General features: G+C 41.6%; 1 protein-coding gene across 3 annotated transcripts in view; it reads left to right on the top strand.

Annotated features, from left to right (window-relative positions):
- The first annotated feature begins 111 nt into the window (after positions 1-111).
- ktn1 (kinectin 1) overlaps positions 112-15713 on the top strand; it is a 41143-nt gene continuing 25541 nt past the window's right edge. For 2 of the 3 annotated variants that reach the window (XM_034160056.1, XM_034160053.1), the window contains exons 1-19: positions 113-260; positions 4295-4992; positions 5189-5347; positions 5483-5596; positions 5694-5824; positions 6421-6525; positions 7817-7957; positions 8894-9000; positions 9191-9335; positions 9942-10038; positions 10145-10329; positions 11387-11476; positions 11585-11622; positions 11731-11821; positions 12096-12164; positions 12257-12294; positions 12481-12571; positions 15194-15262; positions 15354-15391. In XM_034160056.1, the coding sequence (XP_034015947.1) occupies positions 4296-4992; positions 5189-5347; positions 5483-5596; positions 5694-5824; positions 6421-6525; positions 7817-7957; positions 8894-9000; positions 9191-9335; positions 9942-10038; positions 10145-10329; positions 11387-11476; positions 11585-11622; positions 11731-11821; positions 12096-12164; positions 12257-12294; positions 12481-12571; positions 15194-15262; positions 15354-15391 (2405 nt within the window). In that variant the 5' untranslated portion in view covers positions 113-260; position 4295. Of the gene's footprint in view, positions 261-4294; positions 4993-5188; positions 5348-5482; positions 5597-5693; positions 5825-6420; positions 6526-7816; positions 7958-8893; positions 9001-9190; positions 9336-9941; positions 10039-10144; positions 10330-11386; positions 11477-11584; positions 11623-11730; positions 11822-12095; positions 12165-12256; positions 12295-12480; positions 12572-15193; positions 15263-15353; positions 15392-15713 lie in introns of all 3 variants that reach the window. The other variant, XM_034160054.1, reaches the window with a different exon arrangement.

Genomic DNA, 15713 nt, shown 5'->3' with positions numbered 1-15713 from the left:
GCTTTGTCAGACGTGCGATTCGTGAACGGAGGACGTCTCCAAAAGGCGGGGCTATTAGCTGTTGCCGCTCTCGCAACGATTAACCGGACTATCCGGTGTGCGCCGTGACTGAAAACACCCGCCCCCTATGATGACAGCCTGACGGATCGCAGTGAAGAAGCCGAAGTGGAGCGGTCCTGAGAAGTCTGGAGTTTGCCACAGTCAACGCGTAACAACGCCGTTTCAGCATTATCCACAGGCACAGTGAATTATAGCTACAGGTACGTTTTGAACATCCGATGTGTGGTTTGTTTCTGGTGAAATAGACGGTCTGTGCGTTTTTAACGCGGCTGAATTGTTGGGCCTGGGAACGGCCCTGAGGACTCAGCCCAAGAATGGAGCAGCTGGGATACCAGCTGGATGCGGCCTGAATGGGGGGATTTAAAAACAAATATATTACTTATTTTCCTCGCTCCTTTAACCGCCGAGGACTTACGTTCTGTCCAGTAAGCAGATAGTTTAGCTAACAGCGCTTTGCTCATTTCAGGTGGCTGGAAGTGTTTTTTTTTTTTGTTTTTTTTACTAGCTCGTCAAAACACACAGCGTTAGCTTAAAGCGTTGACCAGTTCGCTATACTGGATATCGGCTGTTTTAAAATAAACTATTTTTCTGCAAGTCACGGTGGTGGAGTCCTCTTGTGGTCGACATGTTTGCTCACACTTTCGTTTCTCGGTCTCGGAGCTAGCTTGCTAGGCTACAGAGTAGATCGGGTCTGTTTTCCTGTGTTCATCGGTCCAAAAACAGCTGTCGTTTCATGTCTCAGTCCATTTGTCTACGATTTTCCGAGACAAGACCTGTCATGTTAGGGCATTCAGTTGCTGCTGGACATGAGTAGAGGTGTGTCACTTTAAAAAAAAAAAAAAAGGAAGCTGGTGTTGATTAATCCTGGCTTTTTTTTTTTTTTGCATTAATCACAGGAAACTCAATAATTTGTCTTTCATCCCGTGGACTCGTGTTCTTTGATTTAATAATGCAACATTTGTTTAGTAAAGTAAGTTCTGACCTTGATTTGACGTCGGTCAACACGTCATCGTCTGACGTGTCCTTGTTGCAGTCTTACGAGGCAGACTGGATCATATGGACCACCACTAGTGCCTAATGTGTTCTAATACGTTGTATTTTTCAACTCGGCAATTAGCAGAAAGATAATTCTATCACTTTAGTTAATTTCAACGTGTACATTTTACATTTGCAAGTGGTTCTGTTATAAATGCACTGAAATAAGAGTATTAGTTGCTCTGGTTGTATTTATTTTGTGTGTATGGGGTTGTACCTGGAAAAACAATTTGTTAAATGAGTACTTAAATGACTTGTGTATTTATTTATTTATTTATTTATTTATTACAGCCTTAGTCATTGAATTGGATTAATACATTGAATTATTTATTTATTACAGCCTTAATCATATTAAAATATTAGCATGAATGGGCACCTAGATGATTCAGTCGGTGGCCAAGTGGTTAGTGCACTTGGTTTCAGTGCAGAGGGTTCCCAGTTCAAACTCCACCCCTGTCACATTCCGTCATGTAATGTGGAGTTGCATCAGGAAGGGCATCCAGCGTAAAACTTGTGCCAATTGAACATGCAGATCCAACTCTGATTTGCTGTGGCAACCCTGCGTGCAAACAAGGGAGCAGCCAAAGTGACTAAAGAGTAATTCAAGAGTAAACCAGGAAGTGCAAAAATACAGGATTGGGATGAGTGTTTCATTGTATTTGAAATGGCTGAGATGCACTGGGGTTGTAGTAATAATAATAATGACTTGGATTGCTTTTCAAGACACCCAAAGTGCATTATTCATTCACTCGCGCATTCACACACGTCTGAGCGATCTGTTTTTAATGGGCTCATCTTCCGGTTTAATGCCATTACTGACTTTATATGTCAACGCAAGTCACTTGTCAGAGAGATTCATTCGTATTGTAACCATGAGAACAAGCCCTTCATTGATAATTCACTTTTGTGGACTTCAGTGGCAGCAAACTAGAAGACAGTTAAGTATAACCACTCATTTAAAAAAGGTTTATATTTACTTGGTAAATATGCACAAGTGGTGACACAAAGTGATATTTTGTTTACCTCAAGGCTTACGTTAGATAGCTGTTTAGCCCTTGGTGCTGCCATTCCAGTCCAATACTAGACCAATTATCCTTGTTTATGTGGGTAGAGAAGTTGAATCCATCAAAACTTGGGTTCCCATATAAGGAGTGGAATTTAAATTTTTTGAATAAAGGGGCGTTTTTCTCTCTCTACTAAATCATCCTAAAATTTTAATAGTGTAACAATTAATGGGACTTTTTTCTCCTTGAGTGGGTCAGCGGAAAATCAAAGTTGGGAAATTTGAAACATTTAAGCTAATTATGAAGTTACATTCTCAAACATAACAGTGAAGCAAACAAAGAATGTTTTGGGCATATTAAAGAAGCCTGAAATGTTATCATAGTACTGACTAACTTTGGAAGATGATCAGTGTGATTTAAATCTTGAAACATGGTGAAAGACAAAGAAGAATCTTCCCTTGGCTCAAAGGAGGGAGGAGTCAAGCTGCAGCCAAGTATTCATTCCAGTTATATTTTTGTTTTGGTATGTTCACATATTATATTGCATGACTGCATACATTGACTCATTAAATTGGGAAGGTGGTTCAGCTTGACAGAGTACAAGAAAACCTGTAGGCGTGAAGTGCTGAGGCAAACAGGTTTTCCACAGCTTGGGTAATGTTTCATTAAGTAGTGAAGCTGAATAACATCAAACTCTGTCGTGTGTGTGTGTGTATATATATAAAACATTTCAGTGTTGGCAGGCTCCGTGAACTGTGTTCAGGTTTATATCCAGAAGGTGAGAACTGGGTGTTTGCATGGGTAATGATTGAAATGTTGAATTACTGAATATGTTGGGGTAGAACTACAACCATTTTTGTTTAAATATTCTCCCAGATAGATGTTGTTATGGCTGAACCTCTTCAAATATATATATATATATACAGTATTTCCCCTGCAATTTATAAAGAAGGTGGAATAATTTATTACATGATAACTCAGAATCAGAAAAGTTTTATTGCCATATGAGTGAACAAGTTCACATTAGAAAATTGCTGCGGTACTTGGTGCTAATATAAAAGAGTAGTAAAACAAGTAATATATAATAAAACTTAACACTATAGCAATGTTACAAAATGTACAGAATGTATGAGCTAAGATAAATAAATGGTGATAGCAACAATCTAGAGTTCTAAAAGCTTTAAAAACTGTAAAAGGCTTAAAATCAAACCATAAGATATGTTCAAAGTAATTTATAAAACACGTTTCAAATATTGGACTTTGAGTCCCTTTCGGCCACACTGGCTCAAAATGTTATTTATGCATCTAAATTTAAATTGCAAGTGCTACACATTCAAAATACCCCTCAGTTGCTGTGTCGGGGGGTTGTCATTGCTTGAATATTTGATTCCCGGTGTCACAGACCGAACAGTCCCCCTATAATCGGTCCGCCCTGTCACTGGCATGCATCATCAGCTGCAGCTCACCGATTATCACATCGTTGCTGCTTAACTCACTCGATGCCATTGACTCTAAAACGCGTCTTTTCCAATGGTAACGCCCCGCGCCAAAGATGCATCATCGAGCCAATTTCTTTTCTTCTCTTTTCTTGTGGTATGTTTGTTGACATGGACATAGAACTCAATTTTCTATGGGTCTTGAAAAAACACTCAAATGCTGAAGAAATCCTGGCACTGGGATGTTCTGAACTTTGAAAATGGCTGGCACTCAGAGTTAAAACTGCACTCCAGGCATCATCTATCTCAGCAAAAGGTATCTGAAGCTTTTGTGCAACATCTTTTCCACATAAATTCAGCATTATTTCATCATAAAAGCCTGAGGAAGTGAACAGAATGCTGCAGCTACATGAGCTGCTAGCTGCTGCATTCACTGTGCCTCCGTCACTTCAAAGTGTCACTGACTATCGCTTCATTTCTGCTTAAAACTGACTTCAGAATGATTTAAGAGATTTTACCTTGTCATCTGATGGCTAATAATCCCATTAATCCATTTGATTGCTTTGGGTGAAGAGAGTCTGTCTCAGACAAGCTGCTGAGCTCTGAAATGACGCATGCACAGTGGAGGTGGGGTGGACCAATTTTTAGGGGGGATCATTTGGTCTGCGACACCGGGCCAAAAGGGTAATCTGCTGTCTAATATGATTTACCCTCCTCCTGGGGTTCTTTGCCATGTTTTTTTTTTTTTTTTTTTTGCAGAATGGCTGTGGACATCTATGACTCTCAGTACTTGCTCATCCTGGCCCCTTCCTTGGTCATTGCCATCATGTTCCTCTTCTTCTGGCTGTTCATGAAGGAAGCATCCTATGATGAAGTGTTGGCCAGGCAGAAACGTGATCTCAAGCTCCCACCATCCAAACCAGATGGCCGCAAGAAGAATGAAAAGAAGAAGAGCAAGAAGAAGGAGTCTGCCAATGTCGGAGGAGGTGGTGGAGGAGGAGAATCAGAAGAGGACCTGCGGGATTTTGATGTTGTTGATGGTGCCAGCAGCTCTACTCCAGAGATTGAGGAGGAACCTCCGGTGGTGACTGCTGCAACACCAACACTTTCTGCCTACGTGCCTGTGGTAGTGTCGCCAGAAGCTCCTGCAGCTCTGAGGGAGAGAAAGAAGAAGGACAAAAAGGCTGCAAAGGCTGCTGCTTCTTCTGCTTCAGCTGCTGCTCTTCCCTCTGAGGGGCCAGTAGTGAACGGGTCGAAACCAGTAAGCCGTAAGGCAGAGCCACCTGTAGCTGTACCCAAACAGTCGAGTCCACCCTCTCCACAGCTTGAGGTTCAGCCCCAGGTGCTGGTGCAGGTTCAAGCTCAGGTGCAGGTTCAAGCTCCTGTTCAAGCTCAGACACCACCTCAGATCTCTGCAAAAAAGAAAAAAAAAGAGAAGAAACAAAAAACTGAACCTGGTGAGTAGCTAAGATTTCAGCATACCCAAGCACATAGTTGGCACATGACAGAATGGAATGAATGGACACGTTTTCTGCAGTAGCCTCGCCACATCAAAGCCTTTGACGCTTTCTTACTGATGGAATATTTACAGCATCAGTTACAAGATTGCTTAGGCTGAGATTTAGGGTTTCTGTACTTTTGTTTTCCTTGCAGTGGATGACCAGTCACCAGAGGTAAAAGTAGAGCAAGTGCCAGTCAAGAAAGAAGCTCCCGTTGTGGCTGAAACAAAAGTGATGGATGGTACACCCCCAAGTGGTACCGCTGGGAAAAAGAAGAACAATTCCAAGAAACAAAGGATTGAGACTAGTATTGGTACAATATTCCCACAAGCATTTGTTTCTAATTGATATATATATATATATATATATATTTTTTTTTTTTAGATAATATATCTTCATATAAACTCTCATGACATTGATGTCAGCCAGTTTGTCTCAAACCCTGTAGATGAAGCCAAAGTTATGGCCGATGTAGCAGCTTCTGCCAACCACCAGGCACTCCATAATGACGACATACCAGCTAAGAGTAGTAACAAGAAACAAAAGAATGAGACTGAAAAAGGCAAGTGATAATAAGATATCTGTTGTGTTGTTCACAGTTAGATTTTTCTCGCTGCTGTTCATCCCCTCTACTAACTCTGTAAATTCTCACCTCTCAGAGAACACCGAGGTGAAGCTGAAGGAGTTGCTGTCCGGTCTCTCGAGCATGTCTCTATCAGAAGTGGAGGCTGTCAGTGTGATGACACTTCTCAGAGAGAAGAGCCCCAATGCCTTGGATGCCTGGAACAAAGTGAGAGCATAATAATAAGTGAGCTGTTTAAATAGAACATTGCAGTCTCGTTTGAACCCTGTGTGGGATTTGACCACAGCCGTTGCCGTTGAGCAACATATGCACAGCATAACTTCACACAGGAAAATGGTGTACTTTATTGTTTTTGGCTGCAATCACCGAAGCAGTCATGAAAACTTTTTTCCCGGTGCAGAAGGGAAGACAAGGCGAATGGGAGATGTTGTCTGTAAGTGTTAGCCTACACAGCTAACCAGAGTAGCCGCGTTCTCTTGCCTACAAACCTGCCTCGACATGTTTGAGCTTCAGGTCATAAGCAAACTGCAACACGTCTACTTTCCCACTGGGTCCTCACTTTTTCTTTGCATTTTCACTTTGTGTGTAATTTGGCCAAAAACTCAGAGTAAATGCTGTATTTTTGTCCCTAGAAGTAGAGAAATTACATCATATTTTACCCCTTTAGTGCTTGCCCTCAAACGAGACTGCACTGCCCAATTGGAATGTATGCATTTGACAGGAGGCTTGAATTGTAGTTAAAGATTCAATGCATTAGATTTGTGTTTTGTTTTTTTGTTTTTTGTCTCATGCCTTGATGCCAGTCTGCAGCCAGAGCTGACCCAGCAGCCCAGGAACAAGAGAGACTCCTTACAACTCTGCAGGAAGAGGCCTCCATTGCCAAGGACAAAGTGAAGCAGCTCAGCCAGGTCTAGATTGTCGTCTTTTTTTTTTTTTTTTTTCTTTTTACATATGACGCATACTTTTTGTTTGCCTTGCCCTCTGTCTTAGCATAGATTCTTCATATGCTGTCTTGCACTGACGTGTGTGTGTGTGTGTGTATATATATATATACACTCAACAAAAATATAAATGCAACACTTTTGGTTTTGCTCCCATTTTGTATGAGATGAACTCAAAGATCTAAAACTTTTTCCACATACACAATATCACCATTTCCGTCAAATATTGTTCACAAACCAGTCTAAATCTGTGATAGTGAGCACTTCTCCTTTGCTGAGATAATCCATCCCACCTCACAGGTGTGCCATACCAAGATGCTGATTAGACACCATGATTAGTGCACAGGTGTGCCTTAGACTGCCCACAATAAAAGGCCACTCTGAAAGGTGCAGTTTTATCACACAGCACAATGCCACAGATGTCGCAAGATTTGAGGGAGCGTGCAGTTGGCATGCTGACAGCAGGAATGTCAACCAGAGCTGTTGCTCGTGTATTGAATGTTCATGTCTCTACCATAAGCCGTCTCCAAAGTCGTTTCAGAGAATTTGGCAGTACATCCAACCAGCCTCACAACCGCAGACCACGTGTAACCACACCAACCCAGGACCTCCACATCCAGCATGTTCACCTCCAAGATCGTCTGAGACCAGCCACTCGGACAGCTGCTGAAACAATCGGTTTGCATAACCAAAGAATTTCTGCACAAACTGTCAGAAACCATCTCAGGGAAGCTCATCTGCATGCTCGTCGTCCTCATCGGGGTCTCGACCTGACTCCAGTTTGTCATCGTAACCGACTTGAGTGGGCAAATGCTCACATTCGCTGGCGTTTGGCATGTTGGAGAGGTGTTCTCTTCACGGATGATGCGAAGGAGATGTGTTGCACTGCATGAGGCAAATGGTGGTCACACCAGATACTGACTGGTATCCCCCCCCCCCCAATAAAACAAAACTGCACCTTTCAGAGTGGCCTTTTATTGTGGGCAGTCCAAGGCACACCTGTGCACTAATCATGGTGTCTAATCAGCATCTTGGTATGGCACACCTGTGAGGTGGGATGGATTATCTCAGCAAAGGAGAAGTGCTCACTATCACAGATTTAGACTGGTTTGTGAACAATATTTGACGGAAATGGTGATATTGTGTATGTGGAAAAAGTTTTAGATCTTTGAGTTCATCTCATACAAAATGGGAGCAAAACCAAAAGTGTTGCGTTTATATTTTTGTTGAGTATATATATATATTGCTGTGTTTAAAGGAGCTTCAGGTTGAGAAGCAAAAAACAAACCGAGTGGAGGCTGTGATGAGAGAGCAACGAGCAGCTTTGGAGAAAGAATTGGGAAGCATGCAGGCTAAAACGCAGGGCAGCTACCAAGAGCTCCAGAGCATGCAGATAAAAGTAAGTACTTTTGTTAGATTTTTGGGCCAGTGTGGACATTGCCTCATTTAACTGCAATAATGCTGGAGATTTTATTTATTTTTGCCACCATACAAGAAATGTATTGTCCAACTCAGAATATCACGCTCCATTCTTTGCGTGTGTCACATAAAGCCACCATTCTGTTACTAAAAAAGTAAAAAAAAAAATAAATAAAAAAATTAAACTGTAAAGGCACCGTGTCTGAAATTAAGAGCTGAGACTTCTGACATAGGTCCAGCACTTTCCTGCTGTGTCACAGTTCTTAATATCCTTTTGGCTGCTCCTGTTGGGGATCGTGCACTGTCTCGTGTATCCAGTGTGGTTGAGATTTGACGTAAATGACAGTGATGCGCTACCTTTTTCTATCTTCCATCTGTCTGGGCTTGGAAACGGCACTTGGCATGCACTGGTCTGTACACCCCTCATGGCTGAGTTGATGTGCTTCTCACAGTAAAAGCACTTTAATCTCACAGCAATTGTAGCTGCATTTTAAAGACTTTTACAGTGAAAGTCGGTGATCTTCGTCTTGATCCATGGCAGTTTTAACCCTAGATACGCTGATTCCTCACTCAGCTTCTCAAGTGCTGCAGTCAGGGTTGATGCTGCAAAGGTCACAGCATCATCTGCAAAGTAAAGCAACTTTTACCTATAAATCCAATTAATCTTTGGTAGTAAAACTACATCATTTATTTTAATTTGTCCTACAGATGTAATGGATCAACCATTTTGTGTTAATATGTGAGTTGTGATCACTTGTTGCTCTGGCATGAATAGTTGTGCAGTTTGACCAAATTTGTCTTTAGACTAGTGACTAAAACAAGCAGTGACCTCTGTGTATTCTTTGGTGTCATCGGCACTCTGTAAAATTTCTGGTGGAATCCATGAAGAGTGAGTTATTGGGTTTGTTGTGTGTAGTTCCAGCAGGCGAGGGAGCAGCTGGAAAGCCAGATCACCAGACTTCAGCAGGAAAACGGCATCCTGAGAGATGCAGTCAGCAGTGCCACCAACCAGATGGAGAGCAAGTGAGTGCTCTCCTCAGAATTTTCATAGGCTCAAATTGCTGAGCTCGTCCTCCTTTTTCTCTAGTGTTGCTCATAGTAAAGAATCTGCATTCAACTCAACATAATCAAACGCTCCATGGAGTTTGATCTGTCGACAGCATCCCTCAATTATCTACTGAAGATCTTCATTATGATTGTTGTCGCTTGACAGGAATTCAGCCGAACTGAACAAGCTGCGTTCTGAGTACACTGCACTGATGAAGGAATTGGCTGAAACAAACAACAAGCTGCAGCAGGAGGAGCACCAGAGAAAGTCACTGGAAGTCAGCTACAAGCAAAATGTGTCCCAGCTGGAGGTAGGCTAATTCTAGATGCGGAAAGCATTTGTTTAGCCTGTTCTTGAGTTCTCCCAGCCAAGAGAAGAAAAATGTACCGAGCTGTGCAAACCCTCAGCAGGCTGAATGACCTCAAAAAGTCGATAATGGCTGCGGCTGTGTTATGAGGAAAAATAGCAGTGGTGGGGGTGTTGTGCAAGTTCTTGGGAGGGGCGGTGTGGGAAGTGGAATGTAGGTAGTGAGGATTGTGTTGCCTCTGGAATCTGAAATGTTTGAGGCTTTGTATTGTATGTAAGCAACAAATCATCTTTTCTGGTGGGTATGTAGTTGAAATTTTAATGCCTTTTTAATAGTAGCTCAGCAAACAGTCTGTGAAACAGCATGCATTAAGTTGTTAGTTGCAGTCTTCCCCAATGCCTCGTTTGTGTTGTATGTGCCAGTATTCATTTTTGACCTAACCGTAGCAGTATAGGTGTTTAGAAGGACAAAGATGTCACATAATTGGTGTAATTGTATATTTCACCAAGTCCAGTGTAGCTCTAGGGGCTGTGTTAAAAGAATAAATGCATGTAATGTAAATACTTTGGAAGAAAGCAAGTTTTATATTCCCAAATTCTGGATTGCTAGGCTCAGCTCCAGGAAGCTAAACGGCGCTGGGAGGATCTCCAGAATTTCCTCCACAATGTCAGTGCAGAGAGAGAGAAGCTTCAAGCCTCCAAACAGGGTAACTGATGTCCATCTCAGAAGTTTGTCACACAGAAAGTCACCTTCAATGACGAATAGCGTGTGTGTGTGTGTGTGTGTGTGTGTGTGTGTGTGTGCGCATACAGACCTCCACACCCAGCTGCTGGCGGCAGAAACTGAGATGAACAGCAAGAAGAAGGAAATCCAGACCCTACACGCCAACCTGACTGAAACCATCGTCTCCAAAGAGCGGCTGGAGCAGAAGGTGATAGAGTTGTTGGAGGCTTCACAGCATAGTATGACACATGACTCTCTGCAGGCCCAGGTCCAGGTGAGACATCATGTAGTCTGTAGGTTATGACGTAATGTGCTGCAAAATGTTGAGAATGCATGTTTTTAATTCCAAAATGCTACACCAAGTAATTTCAGCAGATTGGCTCAAGTATCAATGCACACCATTGTGCATATGTTAGTTGTTACCAGAAAGTAAGTAAACTCTCTGCCAGCAGTGAGTAAGCCTCATTTTGCAATGTCAAAAATAAAAAGAACCGCTGCAGCCGTTTGGTTTTAGACTTGTGGGTGGTGCACCTGCCTCCCGTTCCAGTAACTGAGTTCAAGCCCAGTGAGAGGCCAGTGTGAGTCACACATGCAACATATCAATAAGACTGATAAATGAATGAATGTTTGTGATATTGGGGTGTTGTGCTACATGATTGCATGAACCTGCTGCAGAATTTTGATTCATTTAAATGTATGCAAACCATGAGATTTAGCATTAAGGAGATTTTGTGACTTCACATGCTGATCTAAGACCGAGTCTGGCAGATGTCGGGCACCACATTGTGACGTGTCAACAAATTGCCATGAGAACCCGCAAAAATGTGACCTGGATGTGTTTTTAAATCATTAGTGTTTAAATCATGAGTATTCTTGGCGACACAAGGACAATAAATGGCCAAGAACCAACACGCTGTCACGAATACAACACAAACCCCACCAGACACCACCCAAAAATCACCAGGATGCAATCAAGATCGCTTTACAACAGATGCTTCTGCTTCATTTGTAGCCTCCAGCAGCATTTTTCATTCAGTCATTGTCTATTTCTTGCATCTATTTGCAATTCATGGATGTTCTGTGTGAGAGTTATATTGTAGCCTGCGGCCTCTTGATGTCAATTTCAATAATACTTTTAAAAAATGACTGCAAAAAATCAAATGGAGGGGGTTAGGGTTAGAGAGGGTCCCGCATGGGGAGTAATTCAGTGTAGAACCGCCAATAGCTGTAGTACTTGAAAACTGAAGCTCGACACACTACATTAATTTTGATTCTTTGACATAATCTATAATATATGGTGATTGTGCTTTTGTTTTTCTTCTTTTGGATAGGAACTCGTGAGTGAAAATAAAGCTCTTGCGGTCCAGTATGATACTCTACAAGCCCAGAATGAGAGCCTGCAGGCACAGATTTCTTCACAGGTGTGTGTGTGAGAGAGAGACTGTCTGAGCTTCATGCAATGTAATCAGTTCATGAACCCTACATGTTTGTGCAAGTGCAGAAAAATAACTTATTTGTTTCTGATTTAGGCTGCTCATGTCTCCCACATCGAGGAGCTACAGAAGCTGTAAGACAGTTTCTACCTTTGTTGATGTGCTGTATTGATTGTATTAAAAATAGCTGGTTGTGTGTTTTTTGAGTCCCGCTCATTCAACATTCCAACTCCTCTATTCAGGTTGGCAGAGAAAGAGCTGCAGAGGAAGAGTTTGGAGGATTCTCTAAATGCCGAGAGGAGTAGTGGCGCCAGCAGAGAAACAAACATGCAGGTACAGTGAGAACAACACTTTGCTTACAACTCCATGAACTAAGATGCTTTGGCCTTTTATTAGGACAGAATGACTTTTATGGGGCTGCAAGGAAAGACCCCAAACTTTTTAGGTTTACATTTAAAATTCGTATCTCTTATTTAGTGGATTTCCAAATGTAGCAGATAATTATTGGAATTACATTAGTGTTATTTTAAACTTTTACAGAGTCAGTTATCCCAAAATGTGTTAACTGTGTCGAGCAGTGATTTCTTTTGTGTTCTTGCCTCCCCAGGCTTTGCATAATGACAACATGTCACTGAAGGCAGAGATTCAGAATCTCCAGGCACAGATTTCTGATCAGGTCAGCTATGGACTGTAATAGTCTATAGAATGAAACTCAATCTGGGTTCTTCTGTTCACTCTACTTTTTGTGTTTGGCTCTCTCATATTTAGGCTGCATCCCAGTTGGCTTTGGACCAGATTCAAAAGAGGTATGTGTATTTAAAACAACATTGCTGATTGCTATGATTACAAGTAACATTTATTTTTTCCAGGTTACTATCGGTCAGTAAATAACCTCATTATGAAACATTCACTGGATTGGTATTTTGTGTTTGTTGCCATTTTCTTCATAATTAAAATGGTGTAATCTCATAGACTTTTTGATTTCTATCTAGTGTCCAGGAGAGGGAGGAGAAAATCAAAACTGTGGAAGACCTGCTGAAGACGGGATTGATTGAAGTGGCCAACAAGGAGGAAGAACTGAAGGTGACCTATTTTAGGGGTTTATAGCTGATTAGTAAAGATCGGCAAAACCTCAAATAAATCACTCACATATCAATCAATCAATTTTTTTATATAGCGCCAAATCACAACAAACAGTTGCCCCAAGGCGCTTTATATTGCAAGGCAAGGCCATACAATAATTATGTAAAACCCCAACGGTCAAAACGACCCCCTGTGAGCAAGCACTTGGCTACAGTGGGAAGGAAAAACTCCCTTTTAACAGGAAGAAACCTCCAGCAGAACCAGGCTCAGGGAGGGGCAGTCTTCTGCTGGGACTAGTTGGGGCTGAGGGAGAGAACCAGGAAAAAGACATGCTGTGGAGGGGAGCAGAGATCGATCACTAATGATTAAATGCAGAGTGGTGCATACAGAGCAAAAAGAGAAAGAAACAGTGCATTATGGGAACCCCCCAGCAGTCTGTCTATAGCAGCATAACTAAGGGATGGGAGCTGGTTCCACAGGAGAGGAGCCTGAAAGCTGAAGGCTCTGCCTCCCATTCTACTCTTACAAACCCTAGGAACTGCAAGTAAGCCTGCAGTCTGAGAGCGAAGCGCTCTATTGGGGTGATATGGTACTACGAGGTCCCTAAGATAAGATGGGACCTGATTATTCAAAACCTTATAAGTAAGAAGAAGAATTTTAAATTCTATTCTAGAATTAACAGGAAGCCAATGAAGAGAGGCCAATATGGGTGAGATATGCTCTCTCCTTCTAGTCCCCGTCAGCACTCTAGCTGCAGCATTTTGAATTAACTGAAGGCTTTTTAGGGAACTTTTAGGACAACCTGATAATAATGAATTACAATAGTCCAGCCTAGAGGAAATAAATGCATGAATTAGTTTTTCAGCATCACTCTGAGACAAGACCTTTCTGATTTTAGAGATATTGCGTAAATGCAAAAAAGCAGTCCTACATATTTGTTTAATATGCGCTTTGAATGACATATCCTGATCAAAAATGACTCCAAGATTTCTCACAGTATTACTAGAGGTCAGGGTAATGCCATCCAGAGTAAGGATCTGGTTAGACACCATGTTTCTAAGATTTGTGGGGCCAAGTACAATAACTTCAGTTTTATCTGAGTTTAAAAGCAGGAAATTAGAGGTCATCCATGTCTTTATGTCTGTAAGACAATCCTGCAGTTTAGCTAATTGGTGTGTGTCCTCTGGCTTCATGGATAGATAAAGCTGGGTATCATCTGCGTAACAATGAAAATTTAAGCAATACCGTCTAATAATACTGCCTAAGGGAAGCATGTATAAAGTGAATAAAATTGGTCCTAGCACAGAACCTTGTGGAACTCCATAATTAACTTTAGTCTGTGAAGAAGATTCCCCATTTATATGAACAAATTGTAATCTATTAGACAAATATGATTCAAACCACCGCAGCGCAGTGCCTTTAATACCTATGGCATGCTCTAATCTCTGTAATAAAATTTTATGGTCAACAGTATCAAAAGCAGCACTGAGGTCTAACAGAACAAGCACAGAGATGAGTCCACTGTCCGAGGCCATAAGAAGATCATTCACTAATGCTGTTTCTGTACTATGATGAATTCTAAAACCTGACTGAAACTCTTCAAATAGACCATTCCTCTGCAGATGATCAGTTAGCTGCTTTACAACTACCCTTTCAAGAATTTTTGAGAGAAAAGGAAGGTTGGAGATTGGCCTATAATTAGCTAAGACAGCTGGGTCAAGTAATGGTTTAATTACTGCCACCTTAAAAGCCTGTGGTACATAGCCAACTAACAAAGATAGATTGATCATATTTAAGATCGAAGCATTAAATAATGGTAGGGCTTCCTTGAGCAGCCTGGTAGGAATGGGGTCTAATAAACATGTTGATGGTTTGGATGAAGTAACTAATGAAAATAACTCAGACAGAACAATCGGAGAGAAAGAGTCTAACCAAATACCGGCATCACTGAAAGCAGCCAAAGATAACGATACGTCTTTGGGATGGTTATGAGTAATTTTTTCTCTAATAGTTAAAATTTTGTTAGCAAAGAAAGTCATGAAGTCATTACTAGTTAAAGTTAATGGAATACTCAGCTCAATAGAGCTCTGACTCTTTGTCAGCCTGGCTACAGTGCTGAAAAGAAACCTGGGGTTGTTCTTATTTTCTTCAATTAGTGATGAGTAGAAAGATGTCCTAGCTTTACGGAGGGCTTTTTTATAGAGCAACAGACTCTTTTTCCAGGCTAAGTGAAGATCTTCTAAATTAGTGAGACGCCATTTCCTCTCCAACTTACGGGTTATCTGCTTTAAGCTACGAGTTTGCGAGTTATACCACGGAGTCAGACACTTCTGATTTAAAGCTCTCTTTTTCAGAGGAGCTACAGCATCCAAAGTTGTCTTCAATGAGGATGTAAAACTATTGACGAGATACTCTATCTCCCTTACAGAGTTTAGGTAGCTACTCTGCACTGTGTTGGTATATGGCATTAGAGAACATAAAGAAGGAATCATATCCTTAAACCTAGTTACAGCGCTTTCTGAAAGACATATGTGTAATATGACCAACCTCTTTGCTATGAATGTGCCTTATGATCACAGTTCTTAAAGGGGGGGGGGGAATCTGTAATCTGCTCTGATGTAGGCTGTGAGAGAAGAGAATGAGAGACTGAGACAAGAAGTAGAGGCCTTAAAGTGCAAGACAGCTGAACAAGTGAGTTCAAAATTCTTTCATGCCTTTTAAAGATGTAATCACCATTTACACCCTATTGTGTGCTAATTTGTTTGATGTTTTACAATCACAGGCATCATCTGAGTCAAGAGTGGAAGAACTACAAAGCAGGTGCAGTCAATGTAGATAGCTTTGGCGCCAGTATAGCTGAAAGTATTTGATGTTAAGTGAGTGGGTGAGTTGTGCTCACCAAGCAGCCAGCCCAGCTGCTTTTATGTCTAATGGCCCAGTCACACAGCACACGACAATTCCTGAATGAAGGGAAAAAGTAAAAAAAAAGTCACAATTCGTTGAGAAAAGGTGGACGAAAGAGCTTTTATCACCGAACAGTCTGCGAAGCAAGAGCGCAAAAGGGACGAAAAAGGAACTTAACCGAAGCTTGAAATGCACCTGGAGCCACAGCTGGAGCAGAGTGTCTGCATCTCTGAGTTCC

Source organism: Thalassophryne amazonica, chromosome 19 (genome assembly GCF_902500255.1).
Source record: "Thalassophryne amazonica chromosome 19, fThaAma1.1, whole genome shotgun sequence".
Taxonomy (NCBI): Eukaryota; Metazoa; Chordata; class Actinopteri; order Batrachoidiformes; family Batrachoididae; genus Thalassophryne; species Thalassophryne amazonica.
Note: the sequence above shows the minus strand (reverse complement) of the source record. Positions and strands in the feature narration are given on the sequence as shown.